General features: G+C 36.5%; 1 protein-coding gene across 1 annotated transcript in view; it reads left to right on the forward strand.

Moving 5' to 3' along the window:
• The window catches only part of LOC150082761 (transcription factor E2F5-like), a 49,213-nt gene extending 33,141 nt beyond the window's left edge, over positions 1–16,072 (forward strand). Inside the window, exons 8-9 of the mRNA XM_090378272.1 lie at positions 10,634–10,681; positions 15,957–16,072. Coding sequence (XP_090234398.1) covers positions 10,634–10,681; positions 15,957–16,072 — 164 coding nt within the window. The remainder of the gene's footprint in view (positions 1–10,633; positions 10,682–15,956) is intronic.
• Positions 16,073–18,169: the final 2,097 nt, after the last annotated feature.

Below are 18,169 nucleotides of genomic sequence, written 5' to 3' on the forward strand. Positions count from 1 at the left end.
TTTTGTGCCATTTTATCTGAGCTGATGGCTTTTTCGGAACTTGTTTCTTTAAGTTAGTTTAAAATTTGTTTATATTAAATCTTATCTAGCAGTGTTATGGCGACAAAACGTAGACGGACAGAATTAAGCTTGGAAATTAAACTAAAAATTATACAAGAGGCTGATAGAACGGAAAGAAGCAAAATGGGCATTGCAGAGGAATACAACATCCCTTTACCTACTTTAACTACAATACTGAAAAAGACTTGAAGTGCATGGCACTGGAGCAGCAATGAAAAACAGGAAATGAATTCGTGGTGCAAAACACGAGGCGCTTTAAACAAAACTTTTCAAGTGGTACCAACAAATGCATGCATCTAATTTGCCAATATCAGGTCCAATTTTGAAAGAAGTGGCAAATTATCTAGCTCAGCAACATGGGATTAGCGACTTTAAATGCAGCAGTGACTGGCTCCAAAGATTTAAAGACAGGAATAACTTGGTTTCGCGAAATGTTTGCGGTGAGTCTAGCTTAGTCGACAAAGAAAAGGCTACAGACTGGTTGTGTTCTGTACGGTCCATCCTTGAAAAATATGAGGCAAAGGATATTTTTAATCTTAACGAGACAGGTTTATTTTATAATTTTCTGCCAAACGAAACATTTGCTGTTCGAGGGGAATCTTGTCATGGTGGAAAATTAAGTAAACAAAGACTCACTGTTCTGTTATGTTGCAATTCAGATGGCCATACAAAACTACGCCTACTTGTGATTGGTAAGTTTTCCAAGCCAAGATGTTTTAAAGCAGTTAACCAACTTCCCTGTGATTATAAAATCACGGAAGTGATTTCATATCAGCTCAACTTACTTCACAAAAAAAGAGAATCAAAAATGACATCAGAGCCTATCACAACGGATTACAGATAAGGAAAGTGAAGTCTCACACCGACCTCGGCATGACTTGGGACGAGGGCCTCACTTTTCAGACCCATTTCTCGACCACGAAATTGAAGACTTTCTCGGCGATGTGAGCAATTCGACAAGAGTTGACGGGGTTACTGAACGTAGATGTAGTCGGAGGATACATCCAGCGGTGCCTACAACCTATCGCACTATATGCATCACCAATCTGGTCTTCTGCCCCGACATCATACATAAACAGATTCCCGGCAGTCGAGTACTGGGTGATGCGATGGATGAACAGGATCACGGGCAACACATTCACCATCTCCAGGGCTGTTTTATATACCAACTTAAATATCACTCCCTGGAGAGTTCACATTGCATCCAGGAATATTATTCTTCTTTCTCAGATGCTTACCAGTGTGATCGATGCCCCCAAGTCTTCAAGGACTTATCTCTACTCCACGTGCTGGATGCAGTAATGACAACCCCTACCTACCGTTGCATGCTATACTGTGCAACCTGTGTTGTCTGAAGAATTTTTTCCCAAACAACTCAGTCAACCTTTTCAATTCATTGGCAATAGACCCTGTGAAATACTCTGAAAACAAGCAGCACAGAGTGACGAGCCTCTCTGAAGCATACAGCTTACTTCAATTATAATTTTGTCAATAATTGAATATTGTAAATAATTGTAATCGTGCATTTTTGTACACCCTTCTTATATTGTAAATAATTGCAATTCTTGCATTTTGTACACCCTTCTAGTCGGCTGTGTATAAGGGGTGAAAGCCAACACTTGAATAAACGGATTTAATAATAATAATAATGAGTCTGGCTTGCTTGACTCGAAGCCCGGATGAAAGGATGTGAGTGCCCAGTGGGCCACTTTTGGTAAGCAGAACTGGTGCTGCGGGATGAACCAAAAGCTAGGTTACGACGCCTGATGCAAGACGCTCATGAAATCCCATGAAAGGTGTTGGTTGCTATAGACAGCAGGACGGTGGCCTTGGAAGTCAGAATCCGCTAAGGAGTGTAACAACTCACCTGCCGAAGCAACTAGCCCTGAAAATGGATGGCAACTTGGCTTATGGTCAAATTTTTTTTCAGTCTTGCTTATCAGAATTGAACAGGCTTCAGAAAAAAGGAACATTTTGATGATTCTAGACCATTGTACAGTACATTCTGCTGGGACACTTAAGTTGACAAATATATGCTGTTGTTTTTACCCCCAATACCACCAGTTTAATGCAACCACTGGATCAAGGCATTATTTATAACTTCAAGAGAGCATATAGAGCCCACCTGATAAGGTACTTGATCCGCAACATAGAAGGAGGGAACAATTTGCAGCCAAATTGGAATGTCTTGTATGCTATCCGTAATCTTGTTTTTGCTTGGGAAAGTATTACATCGAGTGTAATAATCAGCTGCTTCAGAAAGAGTGGCTTTGGAGAGAACATCATCGAAAAACATGGTTCAGCAGACGAATGTGATAGCAACATTGAGGAATGGAGGAATTTGAAGGAGCATATGGATTTTGTTGGCGAATTTGAAGAGTTTGTGAAGGTGGATGATGAAGTTGCTACCACTGCAGCGCCAATGCCAGAAGAGCTGCTGGGTACGAAACAAAACGATGATGTTTTTGTTACCCGTGGCAGTGAAAGTGAAAAAGTGCACACTGCCATCTAAAAAAGATGCCCAAATTGCATTGAACATAATAGAGAATGTATTGGCCTGCAGTAATGTTGATAAAGCAACAACTATTGTATTTGATAATATTTGTGCTCTAATTAAAAATACAGGACAAAACTCTGTAAACAACATTGAATTCTTTCTTTAAATTAGATTAATTTATTAAAAGTTAATGGTTTGTATGTCTCCTTTTATATTAAGATTTATTCTTTTTACTATGATACTAAAATATTGTATATATCAAAATATATACTATACAATATTTTCCTTTCCGTTAATATTGCTTTTTTCTTAGTTTATCTTACAAATAAAATAAAATCTTTAAAAAATATGTTATTCCTATTACTGTATTGTTAGACAAGGCATTTGTTTTTATTTTATTTTATTTTTATTATTTTATTTATTTATTATTATTCTTAGATATACAGTATGTACCAAAAAAAAAAAAAAAAAAAAAGCAATGGTAAAATCTTGACACTTTTGGGGACCTCGTTATTACAAAACGTGAAAATTTAGGTCCCTTGAACTTTGTATTAACGAGATTCCACTGTATTATAGATTTCTATTTTTTATCGTAATTTATTTATTTATGTTACTGTTTAGATTACTAGGCTCCTCAATCATGTTACATTTAATTGTATAAAGACTGGGTCTGCATGAAATTTATGAGAATTTCTCATCACTGTGTGAAATTTATAAGCATTTCTTGGCATAGCATTTCAATCATTTATCTTAAAATGTGTCTAGGGATCACAGAATCATTTGTGGTCCAGGAACTTGTCAACAGATGATTATATTCTCTGTGACTGTATGGTCACCACATCACTCATTTAGAGAGACTTAGATTTAGTTCCTGTTGATGACTGGAGGAATTTCTAATTTAGTTGAGGCTATAGCTAGCTGATCTCAGACAGAGGGAAGTAAAGTTTTTCTTCCTATTTGTGCTGGGTTTTTCAGCCTGTGGAAAATACTTGTACAGACAGTACACATTGGCATGATATGGTCTAAGTCACTGATGTACCCTAAACCTAAGAAGAACAAAACAGAGATTGTCTGTTTGTAAAATATATAGATTAAAAATTATTTCCCAAAAATTGACTATCTTTTCAGTTGCATCCTTACAAACATCTTGTATGTTCAGATGGACATGAAATGTTTGTAATATATCCCAGAGTCCAAGATGTGTAGCTTCCTCATTGAAGTTGCAGTGTTTGTGCTTCCCCTCCACATAACATTCTTTGAATGGTGGATATCCTATAGATCCTTGATACACTTTCATTGAAATAATACTTTCAGATTTTTTACATTGTGATAATGTAAAAACTTTTCTATAATATGTCTGTATCTTACTTAAAATCACTGGAACTCAGAATTACAGGTATCAAGCACAGTTATATCACAAATGCTTTAACAATATACACTCATGAGCCAAAATATTATGACCACTCCTGTCTCCATGAGTGGGGGCATCCTGCAGCACACCTAGAAGTGATGACACCAACCAGCGTGGCACATATAGTGACAGCATGAGTAGTGCTCATCAGTATGAAGCCCATGCAATGGGGACAGGAAAGGACTTGACAGAGTTTGAATGGGAAATTGACTTGCACCACTAGGCAGGTGGGGCTTAGTGTCTCAGCAACTGCAGGCATTGTTGGCTGTTCAAGGGCCGCTGTAGTGAAGGTGTAGCAGGAATGGTCTGAAGAGGAATGCACAACCACTCAACATGCCAGGATGGAAAGATCACTGCTCATTGACAATTGGTGAATAGCAGTTGACACATTCTGTTCAGACAACAGACAGTTCACAATCCCTCAATTAATGGCAGACTACAATCAGGGCACACAGAGAAACATTTCTGAGTACAAAATCTACCAGAGGTTCTTGTGGATAGATCTACGGATTAAGTAATCTGTGTGCATGGCTACATCGGCCGGTTATCATCAATACTTCCACCTTCATTGGACATGGGAGCACCATTCCTGGACATTAGATGACCGGAGAAAGAGTTGCCTGATCTGATGAATCATGGTTCCAGCTCTGTCATGCCGATGGGTGGGTGCATATTTGACAGCAAGCAGGTGAACAACAGCTGCAACCAGAATATGCAGTTGGATGAAAACAGGCTGACAGCAGTCTTATCATGGTTTAGGGGATGTTTTCATGGACATACTGGGTTCCCTCATCCCCATTGAACACACCCTCACTGCAAGATCCTACCTTTGCTTTGTTTCAGAGTTTTGAAACAAAGCTGAGGTAGGATCTAAGTTTTGCCCTGTGTGGTGACCATGTATCTGAATGGCACTGGACTCTTTCAACAATACCATGACCTGTATCAAAAGGCTTGCATTATGCAGGAATGGTTCAAGAATCATATCCCAGCATTTTGTGTGCTCCCCTGGCTGCGAAATTCTCCCAGCATAATTCTCTTCAGCATTTGTGGGATGTGGCGGAATGCAGAATTCACCATTCCACACCAGTGTTGAACTCCAAGGTGTCCAGGATAGCTAACGATACCTTCTGGTCTCGTGGACTCTTGGGTGCAAATAGTTATCATAGCAAAAGGCAGTCCAGCATACTATTAGGTAGGTGATCTTAATGTTTTAGTTAATAAGTGTAGATGAAATTTTTATGCCACCTAAGTGTATGTACTAAATTGTTCAGTGACAATGGCTTTTACAGGTGTACTGTATATGCATATTTGCCATCCCATTTCCTGATGTTTGGTCAAGTTTGCATTATTTTCAAATATGTGGTGCGTTATTTTTTAACTATACTGGGTGTCTCGAAAATACACGGCATAACTTCAGGAATTAGTTCCGGAAATGCTTGGTTCCCGAGTTATTAACCGGAATGTCTTATCTCCCGCAGGTGATTTCCTTCATAATAAGGTACTGACAGAATCTGGTGGTTTTCCATGTACTCAAATCAGGAGCAAGTGGATATGCACTTTATGTACGGTTTGGCGGACGGCAATGCTCTGGAGGCTCATCATTTGTACCACGAAAGGTTCCCAGAATGAAGATGTCCAGACAGGAAAACGTTTGAAGGTATCCATTGCCACCTTTGTGAACATGGGACCTTTACACCTCGTGCTGCCGACAGAGGATGGCCAAGATCTGCGACTCCTGAAGTAGAGGAGAAGATTTTGGATGTTGTGCATGCCACTCCTGGAATCAGCACACACAGAATAGCAATGCAACTGACTGTTCAACATTCGACTATTTGGAGAGTGCTTCGAGAACACCAACTGTATCCTTACCATCTGCAACGGGTACAGGCCTTGTCACCAGCAGATTACCCTACGTGAGTAATGTTCTGCCAGTGGTTCTTGCAGCAGTGTGGTACAACTCCTCACTTTCCTGCCTTAGTGATATTCACAGATGAAGCACAGTTCACACGAGACGAAATCCAAAACTTTCACAATCAGCATGTATGGGCTGAGGAAAACCCACATGCGATTCTTCCATCACATCGCCAACAGCGGTTTAGCCTCAACATCTGGGCGGGTGTTTTTGGTGATAAGTTATTTGGGTCCCATGTACTTCCAAACAAACTCACAGGGCAGGCGTACAGAAACTTTCTGGAAAACAGCATGCCTGATTTCTTGGACGACACGCCACTGATCATTCGTCAACAAGCATACTTCATGCACAATGGCGCTCCCGCACATTTCAGCCACCTAGCCTGCAATTACCTGAATCGAAGGTTTCCTGGTCGGTGGATAAGTAGAGGTAGACCAACTGCCTGGCCTCCCCGCTCAACTGATTTAAACTCTCTAGATTTCTTCTTGTGGGACCATTTAAAGTCATTGGTGTATTCGACTCCGGTAGCTGATGTGGAAACTCTCTACAATAAAATTGTGTCAGGTTGTGAGACAATACGAAACATTCCAGGAATTTGGCATAGTCTTTGCAAGTCCATGAGACGTTGATGTGAGGCCTGTATTCAGGCAGAAGGTGGACATTTTGAACAATTACTATAAGGTGATGTGAACATGAATCATGATTCCTGTTAGTTAAGTGTCATAGACAGATCTTCAAAACTCGGAAACCAAGCATTTCTGGAACTATGTTGATATAAAATATTTTTATTGTCTACATATAAGGAACTCATTCCTGAAGTTATGCCGTGTATTTTTGAGACACCCTGTATAATATTGGTGTAGATACACCATAGTTCACCCATAAATTTGAACTACGTATGTAGTGTAAAAGGCATCATTTTAATTGTATCTCATATTGTGGGTGCCTTCATAACGAGATAGTTGGTATTGCACTACTTCAAATAAATAACGCTTCTCTAGTAGAGGACTACTGTTATTTATTTTCAGTGGATACCACCACCCAAATGATCGTTTCAAAGCTAGTGGGCATCATCATCATCATCAGTGGACGGGCAGGTACCCTGGTAATGCAACGTGCCATCACAGTTGCGAAGTTATTTCCACAATAGTGAGAGATGCCAAATGGTGTTGGTAATAATGTATTAGAAGACGAAATGCACAAGGCATAATTCCTTATGGGTTTAGGTAAATAACTATATAATATCGGTGTAGATACACCATAGTTCACCCATAAATTTGAAATACGTATGTAGTGCAAAAGGCATCGTTTTAATTGTATCTCATATGAGATACAATTAAAATGTTACATTAAAATGAGATACAATCATATGAGATACAATTGTATCTCATATGAGATACAATTAAAACGATGCCTTTTGCACGTACGTATATCAAATTTATGGGTGAACTATGGTGTATCTACACCGATATTATATAGTTATTTACCTAAACCCATAAGGAATTATGCCTTGTGCATTTCGTCTTCTAATACTTTATTTTTTAATTACATACCTCTATCAAATTTAAAGATGTGCACTTTTGTTTTGGGTGTAAGTGCCAAAAGATATTCTACACGAGTATTCAACCATTTATCTAGAAATGAATTTTAAAAAATAAGAAATTAATATTTAATGTGAGAAAATGCAAGTTTATATAATTTTATGGAATTTGGAGACATATTTAAAAGTCAGAAAAGGAAGCAGGTTTGTATTTTTCAGTTTGTGCCAATATGACATGTCACATGGTGGGAAAAGTGATAATACTCACTATGTTGGATGTGTGGAATGTAATTCATAACATAGTCTTAAGAAGAAAAAAAAAGGGGGGGGTTTCATTATTTGGGCTTCATATGTCATTATTTGTGACAGGTATGGGTATGTTTACATTATGATTTTTAAAATAAATTTAGCTTATAATATCTTGATTTTGATTTTTTTTTTTTTTTTTTGTAAGTAGCATTAATCACAGGTGGTGTTGAGCACACCATTTCTACTTTTGGACATAGAAACTATCTGGTGAATGTCAGAAGACAAGGGCCAAATGATTAAAGTGCAGAGATGGATTGACAGCATTTCAGGATATATTTTATTGTGATTGCTGGGTTTTACACTCCAACTAAATTCCTGCTTTAAAGCCCTCCATAATAGCACGTTTTGTCACTGATAGCTTTAAATTGTTGCCAAAAGTTAAATCTTTCATTCCAGGTTAAGCCTAGTCCTTCTAGTGGTTTTTTCCCCTACATAAACCCCACTGTTAAATTTTAATATCACTCTTATTTTTCTTATTTGTGATGGCAGTACATACAGATTTTGTAGAGTTAAGATCTATTTCAATGGAAAATAAATATGGATTAGAGTGGTGCTGTGTTGGATGATATTTAGCAGCTTCTCTGGATCATCAGATTTGGTTCCTTGTGGAAATACAGAGCTCGTGTTTGAGATTACAGTGAGATGTCTGTTGCTAATGATAGCTCCAAGATACTTCATCTCCAAAGAATTTAGGTTCTAAGTTATATAATAATGCCATGCCTGAGACATGTTATATGCTGCCTTGATGTGGAGAACAACCATGTCAAGGTGAATTTACAATGTGTGCTGAATCCTCTTTAGGATTCGGAAGCTATAAAGTTCATTCTAGATCTTTTTGAGATGAATGTGCAGTTGCAGTAGTTTGTATCTGAAGCAATATTCAACATGAAAGGAAAGAAAATTTTAAAAATTTTCTGAAAAATTTCAGTATATCCGGTGGAAATTGGCCTAAAGCCTTTGGGGCCTTTTAGACTGAGACATCTTTGGCATAAGCATTATAAAGTATATATACCTGATGACAGGGATAACCTCATCTTTGAGGATTTGGTTGAAAAATTTTTAGGAACTAGTCTAGATTGTGGGTTCTTGACAATATGGCCATAAATTTATTAAGTCGTATATGGATTTATTAGGTAATTGGTAATAAGAGAGAAACCTGTGTCAAGAAGGCACAAGACCTTAGTTCAGGGTTCTCTTCCACATGTGGTTTTGTTACAGGATGTAAGAAGTTTTAAGGTGGAAACTAGAGTTTCCAAAATGTTTGAAAATCTTCAAACATTTTGGTCTGTTGAGATAACATTTCATTATCCGTAATGGTTCCGTTCTTTCAGTTTATGTAGATACCTTGAGATACCTTCCATAGCTTCCCGTTTTGGTGCCGGTTGTCACCTGATCAGTGAGGAAGTAGGCACACTTGTGAATGACATGATCACCCAGTAACGAGAAATATCTGTGCTATGTGAGATGCTTGATGCTGTAAAAGTTTAAAAGTTCAACAAAATATTCTTATACAAGTGGAGCGTGTATAACCCTGAGGCAATTTGTGATTAGTAGACTTACAAACTTTTTTTTTTTTGTTTGCTGAATTCTGCATACCAGCTGAAGCTGTACCCCTACCTGTACATAATCAGCAATTTAACCATTCTATTAAAGTTTATACTTTTTTTAAACATTGTGTAACAGTGTGAGTATTAATTTTACAGAGAATGCCAGATTGCTATCTTTTGAAGAGCAACATACATTTTATAATTTTTATAATACCTACTTTCTAGGGAGGGAAGCAGGGAGTTTTAATTATTTAACATCTATTATAAGTCCACATATGGAGAGTCAGTTAATTCAAACTATAAATCATATAAGCTTCTTTCTTTTTTTTTTTTTTTTTTTCTTTTTTTTTATATATATATCATTGGCTTGTAATGTGGTGAAGCTAATACACAACTTTATTTGTATGAGTTTCTCAACTTTTAATACAATTTAATATTAATTTGTATTAAATATTTGTGGTGAAAATGATAAAACTAATTGAGAAACAAGCACAGCATGGAAAATTTTTATCATTGGCCCAGGAGATTTAGGTGCAGAAATTAAATCCTTTTAAGTTGCTTCACATGATATATTTTTTATTATTATTTGTGGATATATGCTTGAGCCATTCAAAATATGGAAATTAGAAGCCTGCAATAAACACACATGTGCACAAAATGAAGTTGCTAAAGTGACTACCAGCAAACTTCATATTCATATACCATACAGTTTGAATAGCTGTCAGTTGTGATTTGGAGTAGTTAATGAGAGACTTGTATATTTGAATTTCTGTGATATTGGGAAATGCGCTGCATCAGGAAGTGACAGCAAAGTTTCTTGTAGTTGCACATAACCAGCAATATTTGCCTTTGAAACTTTTGAAAAGTGCTATAGCTATTACATTTACTAACAGATATAATAATTTTCATATGTCCTTTGGACTTCGTTATAGTGCAGATTCGATTCTATTTACAATATTTGCCATTTGTAATTTAAGCAGTATTTATGTGAACTAATTAACAATTTGGTTTCACCAAGTTTTTCTTGTTACTGATATTATCACATGTTCTGATTAGTGCAGGCTGTGCCACTAAAAATTAAAAACTTGGAATTTGAATTAATGAATCATAAATCAAGAATATTTGGTAATAATATTTTTATCTTCAGTAATATTATTAATATGGATTCAAAATTTAAAGTTAGCATATGTAATATATTCTGTGAAAATAAGCAGTGGTTCTTCATTTTCATACTGGATTAATTTTTTTCCCATTTTAATTAATTTAGTGACTGCTTTAAAGCTCAGATTTTTTTTTAAATTAAGAGTACACCACTTTGTTTATGAAAATTTTCAGCACAGTATGTGTTATATTTCAGATAGTGGACTTGAAGGAGTATTGTTTGAAGAGTTAATTTCTACTGAAAGTAAGTAAATCAGTATGTTTTAATACAAAAGTTAAATTTTGACATTTAAATGTGCATATATATACAATTCAATTGAAGCTATAAACTCTAGATCTTTTAAGTCCATAAGACCATTACACTTATGGCAGTCGGGTCTGCTGAATGCCAAACATATGTTACAAAATAGTCTTCAATTCATTAAAATGTTAATTATATAAATCTACATAATTGTATATTTATGTATACCCTGTTTTATTTGTACATAGTTTTATAACTTTACTGTTTTCGGTTTTTGCTTTTATTATATTCAGTATTTTATTTTTATGTTATATTAAAATTTATGCTTAACTGTTGTTTTTGTAAGGAGAATTTTATTATAGATTATATAGTTATCTGTTTTTATTATTTACATCATCATCATCATCATCAGCCATTTTCAATCCACTGCAGGATGAAGGCCTCTCCAGCAACTTTCCAGTTCCTTCTGTTTTGTGCAATGGCCATTCATCCACAAACTCATGAATTTTATCTGTCCATTTCTGTTGTTGTCTTCCAGGTTTTCTCTTAGCTCCTCTTGGGTACCATTCTGTTATTTTCTTAGCCCTTCTGTCATGTCTTTGAGCTATGTGTCCTGCCCAAGACCATCTTAGTTCTTTAGTTTTGATAAGAATGTCCTTTACTTCAGTTTGCTGCCTAATCCATGTGTTTCTCTTCTTATCTAACAGTCTGATTCCCAATATAATTCGTTCCATTCTTTGCTGTGTAGTTCTTAGCTTCTCTTCCATTCTTTTGGTGAGTGCCAAAGTTTCACTTCCATAAGTCATGGTGGGGAGTAGACATTGGTTCATTATTTTATGTTTCAGACAAATTGGGATATTGCTCCTCAGTATGTGACTATATTTCCTGAATGCTATCCATCCCAAATTTATTCTTCTCTTGACTTCCAGCCATTTATCATTATTACAGCTAATGACTTGTCCCAGATAAATATATGATTCCACCTTTACAATTACTGCTCCTTGAATCATTATATCCCTTTCTGTGGCGTACTTGTTCATCATTACTTTTGTTTTAGCCATATCCATCTTTAGTCCAAAATCCTTACTAACTCTGCATAACTGATTTAGATTTTCCTCTAATTCTTTGGGATCGTGGCTTATGACCACAATATCATCTGCAAATTATAAATGGTTTAGGTACTCTCCATTCACATTGACTCCTTTCTGCGACCAGTCTAATCTTCTGAAAGCTTCAAGGGCAGCAGTAAACAACTTCAGAGATATTGTGCCTCCTTGTATTAATACCAGTATTAATACTGATATTCCACAAACAAACGTTTTTCTCAATAAATTTTGATGCAATTAGGTGCAATAAAGTAAGGAAAAAAAACAGGTCCTGGGATTACTTGAATTCATGTTTTAAATAAACTTTTATTGCAATAATAAATATTCTGAAAAAATCATTAAAATACAGTTATTCTAAAAACAAAAAAAATACATATTGTTACTGCAAAGTTTAGTTATATTTAAGCATCCACACTACCTGTCCAAATAAAGTGAGCTCTTAAGAAACATAAGCAATCGATAGTATGATCGTTTAAAATGGATATAATTTTGGTACATACAGTATTCAATTAGCAGCAGAAAATGCCCTTTCGGATTCTATTCTGGTACTATTGTACTGAGATAATCGTAGACGATCTCAGTCCATATTTTCTAGGCTTTGAACGTTTTTAGCAAAAATAGTTAAAAGTATTTCATTAATTTCTGACTCAAGTTCATCTTTTAAAATCTCATTGGAGTCGGGCAATTTCTTATTCTGGAAAGAATTTGCGGAACATTGATGTTCTGTTCCTTGTTGGTCTTCCATATTTGAATTATGGTACAGTGGTATCAGAAAGTTTTTAAATTCTGTACAGTGGGATAAACTGACGATGTTACCAACAGTAAATTCTAAGTGGGAAGCATTCAAGGAATTAATCGAGGATGCTACTAAAAGTTTCATACCTATTAAGAAATATTGTTCAAGGTTTAGGCCTAAATGGTTATCAAATGAACTAATGAGACTTGTAACAGAGAAGAAAAATGCATGGGATGCATATAAATTATCAAGTGACTCAGAAGCCTATGGCAGATATAAGCTAGTCTGTAACCAGGTCACAAAGGAGGTTAGGCAGGCAAAGGCAGAATACTAGAAATCCTTGGCAAAAGATGCTAAGAAAAACAGCAAGGATTTCTTTACTTATATAAACTCTAAAAGGAAGGGGATGAATCTGATTGGTCCACTTGATATCGATGGATCGCCTGTTGATGATCCTGCCCAGATAGCAAACAAACTGAATGAGTATTTTGCACCTACATTCACACATGAGGAGTTATTAAGGTTTGGAAATGGCAGAAGGTTATCAAATTGTAGCAGGGTGCTTAATGATTTTGTAATAACTGAGAGCAAAGTGGAAGAGAAATTGTTGAAGTTAAACGTAAGAAAAGCACCTGGGGTGGATGGGATCTATCCAGTTATATTAAAGGAGGTGACAAAGCAACTAAGCAAACCCTTAGCCATAATTATGAGAGCATCCTTGAACTCAGGGGAGGTTCCCACGGACTGGAGATGTGCAAATGTATCCCCAATTCACAAAGGGGGATCGAAGGGTAACACGAGTAATTACAGACCAGTTAGTTTAACTTCTGTTCCGGGTAAAATAATGGAGTCGCTGGTTAAAGATGCATTGCAGGATCATCTAGACAGGACTGCAGCAATAATTCAGACACAGCATGGGTTTGTTAAGGGAAAGTCTTGTCTGACAAATTTGATAGGATATTATGATGTGGTTACAAAGGAACTGGATGCAAAAAATAATTTTGATATCATATATTTGGATTTCAGGAAAGCTTTTGACACTGTTGCACATGGAAGACTATTGTACAAATTGGAGGAGAATGGTATTAAGGGTAAGTTGCTACAATGGATAAAAGGATGGTTAAGTGTGAGAAGACAGAGGGTGGTAATCAGTGGGTGCTGCTCTTCGTGGACTAATGTTATTAGTGGAGTCCCACAGGGTTCAATGTTGGGTCCTCTGTTGTTTTGTATATTTATCAATGATATTGATGAATTAAGCCTGATATCATTTATCAATGATATCAGGCTTAATGTCGAAGTTTGCAGATGATACAAAGGTTGGCAGGGTTGTTAATGACAGTAATGGCAGTGTGCTACTGCAACAGGATCTAGATAATTTGGGCAGATGGGCTAAGAAGTGGCAACTGAAGTTTAACCTTGACAAATGCAAAGTACTGCATATGGGTAGAAGTAACCCCAGAGAAATGTACCAACTGCGTGGTGCTACACTTAAGGTGGTAGAAAATGAAAAAGACCTGGGAGTAATTGTGCAGGCAGATATGAAGTTTTCTGAGCAATGCAGACAGGCTGCCAGGGCAGGTCATGGGGTTTTGTCAATGATATATAGGAATTTTGCTAGCAGGGAAAAGGAGGTGATTTTATCCCTCTGTATAAGGCAATGGTCAGGCCACGCCTTGAGTACTGTATACAGGTCTGGAGGCCTCATTTTAGGAAGCATGTAGATTTACTTGAACGTGTACAGAGAAGGGCAACAAGATTGGTGAGGGGCACCGTTCCTTGACATTGGATTACTGGAAAAGAGTTGGTTGATGTAATGAACTAATGTTCCAGCTCCATCATGTTGATGGACAGGTACATATGTGAGAGCTAAAAGACAGACAGCTGCAACCAGATTGCATGGTTGGACGAAAATAGGCCAGCAGCGGTGGTATCGTAGTTTTGGGGATGTTTTCATGGACATCACTGGGTCTCTTCATTCCCATTGAACACACTCACACCTCCACATCATACCTCAGTATTGTTTTGGACCAAGTTTTACCCTGCATGTTGACTATCCAAATGGCACTGTATTCTTTCAAGAAGATAATGCCCTGAGTCACAAGGCCAAATTGTGCAGGAATGGTTGAAGGATCAAGTCAAGCATTTCAGTGCTCCCCTGGCTGCCAGATTCCCCCAACTTCAATCCCATCAATCGTTTGTGGGATGCAGTGGAAGGCAGCATTTGTCAGGCCATGCCAGTGCGTCACTGTGTTGCTAAATGATGGGACATTCTTCTCTCCAGGTGGTCCAGGATACCTGAGAATACCATCCGTGGTTTTGTGAGTCAATGCTGCTGTATGCAAGCAGTTATCATGGTGAAAGTAGATCACATCTACTATTAAGTAGATGATCATTAATGTTTTAGCTCCTGTGTGTGTCATGCATTTTATTAGGAAACTACACTATTTAAATGGGATATTGAGTGTATACTCAATATCCCATTTAAAGCACATGCTGATGCTTAGGATTTTCATTATATTTATTACTTTATTTTATGCACAATTGTGTAAAATTTAACTGTTTGTATTTTAGTAAGTGAATGGAACCTTACAAACATGATTGCCATATGTGAATTACGACAATAGTCATAAATGTAGCAGTAGTACAAATAAAATTATTTTAATTAGTGCTTTCTGGAGAAAACTGAGTCATGAAGTAATATAGCATGTAATCTATTCTGCAATATCCATGACAGTTATTACCACATAATAAAACTTATGACTGTTACTAGAGGCACTATTCCTCTTTAATAATGGGAGAACTGAAAATTGAGGTATCTTGTCTTATTGTGTATAGTAGAGCTCAAGGTATTGCTAGAAGAAAAAGAAGTGGCTGTCTCTCCATTGTACTACATGCCTTGCCGTACCCTTAGAAGAAGTTGCAAAAAATGCCTATTGTTATTAACTAATAAACATATTTAGTTACTTTGCCACTATCTCTTCAGAAATGTAATAGGTCTGAAAAGATGCTGCCACGAATCAGTCTCTAAATGATCCAGTTTCATTTTAGGTTGGTTTGCTATAATGGTTAGTTCCATTAATGCATGATAAACTGAGATGTATGAACTTTCTGTTCATTAGGAATGTCCAAATCCAGATATCTGGCTGCCAGTGTCTAATGCTATGTGGTAATTATTTTCATCCAAAAATACTCGTATTTCTGGATGAAATACACGTACCTTGGTTTTAATTTTAAGTGCCCTGTAATATTATCAGATCTCAGTCATTTGTCCTTCAATGAAATTAGTTTGAGGTCTACAAAGAGAATAGATAGCAGAACTTTTTGCTCATGTATTACATTGCATTTGAGTTTCATTATAATGGTAACATTAACTAATACATTTCTCACTAATAAATTTAACAAATGTTAATATGGATCAAATTCTTATTTCTTTAAGGTTTCTCACCGCTTCTGAGATTAAGCCCACCACCCAGTGAACATGATTACTTCTTTCACTTGGATGACAATGAAGGAATTTCTGACCTCTTTGACTTGCCATTGATGACACTTTGATACATATGCTACCACATGAATTCAGAATGAAATTTGATCTCTGTTTTCTCCTGATGCAGTGTCTCGGTTTCACGTGTAGGATGTACCAGACTAACGAGAGCTTCATGATGTATACTTTTAAATATCAATTTTAAATACCATTATGATGCTTGAAATATTCACCCCAGTCATGTTCTGGTAATCAGGTAGTTTATAAGTGGTATTATCTGTTCGTTTGTACAGAACTATATTGTGACAAGTGAGCATGTTGGCAGTAGATCTGGGCACCAAGCACTGCAGGCACCAAAATCCTCTACACCAGGGTTTGGCAACCTTTCAGAAGTGGAGTGCTAAATTCACTCTAATGTAGAATTTTGTTGTGCCCAGTTACTACATTTAAGAACCTTCCCTTTAAAAATTAAATTAAAGCAGGCACATCAGTCTACCAGCTTTGTGTAGTTTGCCAACCCCTGCTTTATGCTTAGTTGCAAAATTTAGTAACTATAGCTCGTCATTACCTGAAACAGCTGGTTATGTTTGTCAACTTATGGTGTTCAGTTTTTTTTTGGTGATAATCAGAATAATTAGCAGGTCAAAGAAACAATGACCTGTTAGCGAGCAAGGGGGAGAAGAAGGTTCAGAAGTGAATAGCAATAAAAATCAACAACAGTAAATAAAAATGTTAAATGAAATGACATTCATAGCATTATTAAATAGAAGTCTAATAATGCTATGCAGTGTCCAGGGTATTGGACTCTGAGGATCCTCTACACTGTAAAGTAATCTGTTTCATTGTAATGGTAACAAAGTATTTAAATGAAGTAGTTTCACAACTTGTAGCACTAGCAAATATGTAAAACAGTAGCTTGTATGAGGCTATTGTCCAGTTGCATAATTTTTCAGATTCATGTACCCTCAAGCATCTCACATTGTGGATATTTCTCTTCACTAGATTATTAGGCTTTTCTTCACGTTGCTTATTTACCACCAAGGAGGGTCAGTCAAAACCAGTCTGAGTAATGGTATGCATTTTAAATAATAAAAAAAATCTCCATTATTATTATTTAAAGTGTAATACCAGAACAACACATGTTGATGTTTCTATATACAATATGAGACTGAGTGCAACAATCTTCGAGTACTATACCTTCCTTGTGTATTTGAAGTGGTTATTACTGATAGTACTGTATTATGAGGATGCTTCCATTAAATTCTTGTCCTTTGAGATTGGCATTAACTAGGGATAAGTGACTTCAGGTTATGGCTTTCATTTATGGCATGGAAGGCAATGTCAGTGAAGTTCATGCTCTTCAAGTGTTTGCGGCTTGTTTTTTCAACTGTGCTCTTGCTCTTAATTTTTGGTAAGATTGCTTTTTAATTTTGGATCTTTCTTCAAGTGTTTGTGGCTTGTTTTTTCAACTGTGCTCTTGCTCTTAATTTTTGGTAAGATTGCTTTTTAATTTTGGATCTTTCCCCTGGAAAAACAGCTAGTTCCCAGTAATCTTCTAATAATGTATAAGTGCTCTTCAGTTGATACATCAATAAGCATTTCATAATGACATAAATGCACTTCATTACCCTCAGGAAAAGAATGTAGTTATATTACCTAACATTCAGGAAATTTTCTATATTCATTTCTCTACTTTCTTATGTTAATAACTGATTAAGTGTCACTAATTAATACTAACATTTAGGTATTAACCTTGTCTTAATTTATAGTTCATTCTGATCTCATTGAAAAAAAATTGACAGAAATATTTGAGCATAGTGCCACCATTCTTCTGCCAGATAATTTAATCATAAGTACAACCAGGGACAGTGCTGGCTTTTCATCTGTACTGGTATTCAGTAGCTTGGCTATTCTTGCACTCTGGTTATGAGATCCTCAGATTGATAAATGAACTCGAACCATACTGTCTGCATATGTCTTCTGCTCACAAGACCAGATTTTGGTTCTTGAGGCAGTGTTGCCGAGTGAGAGGGATGGGCCAGGAGGAATAGCTGCATCTTATCATTAGAATATGGAACATTTGGGTTCCTTGAGGGATTCCATTGAGGCACCAAATTTTAGTTTTGGCAGATTGATTCAGACTGTGGTTTTAGTCATCTGTACTTGGG

This window comes from Mastigoproctus giganteus, chromosome 7 (assembly GCF_048544385.1).
Source record: "Mastigoproctus giganteus isolate SK-2022 chromosome 7, ASM4854438v1, whole genome shotgun sequence".
In the NCBI taxonomy this organism is placed as follows: Eukaryota; Metazoa; Arthropoda; class Arachnida; order Uropygi; family Thelyphonidae; genus Mastigoproctus; species Mastigoproctus giganteus.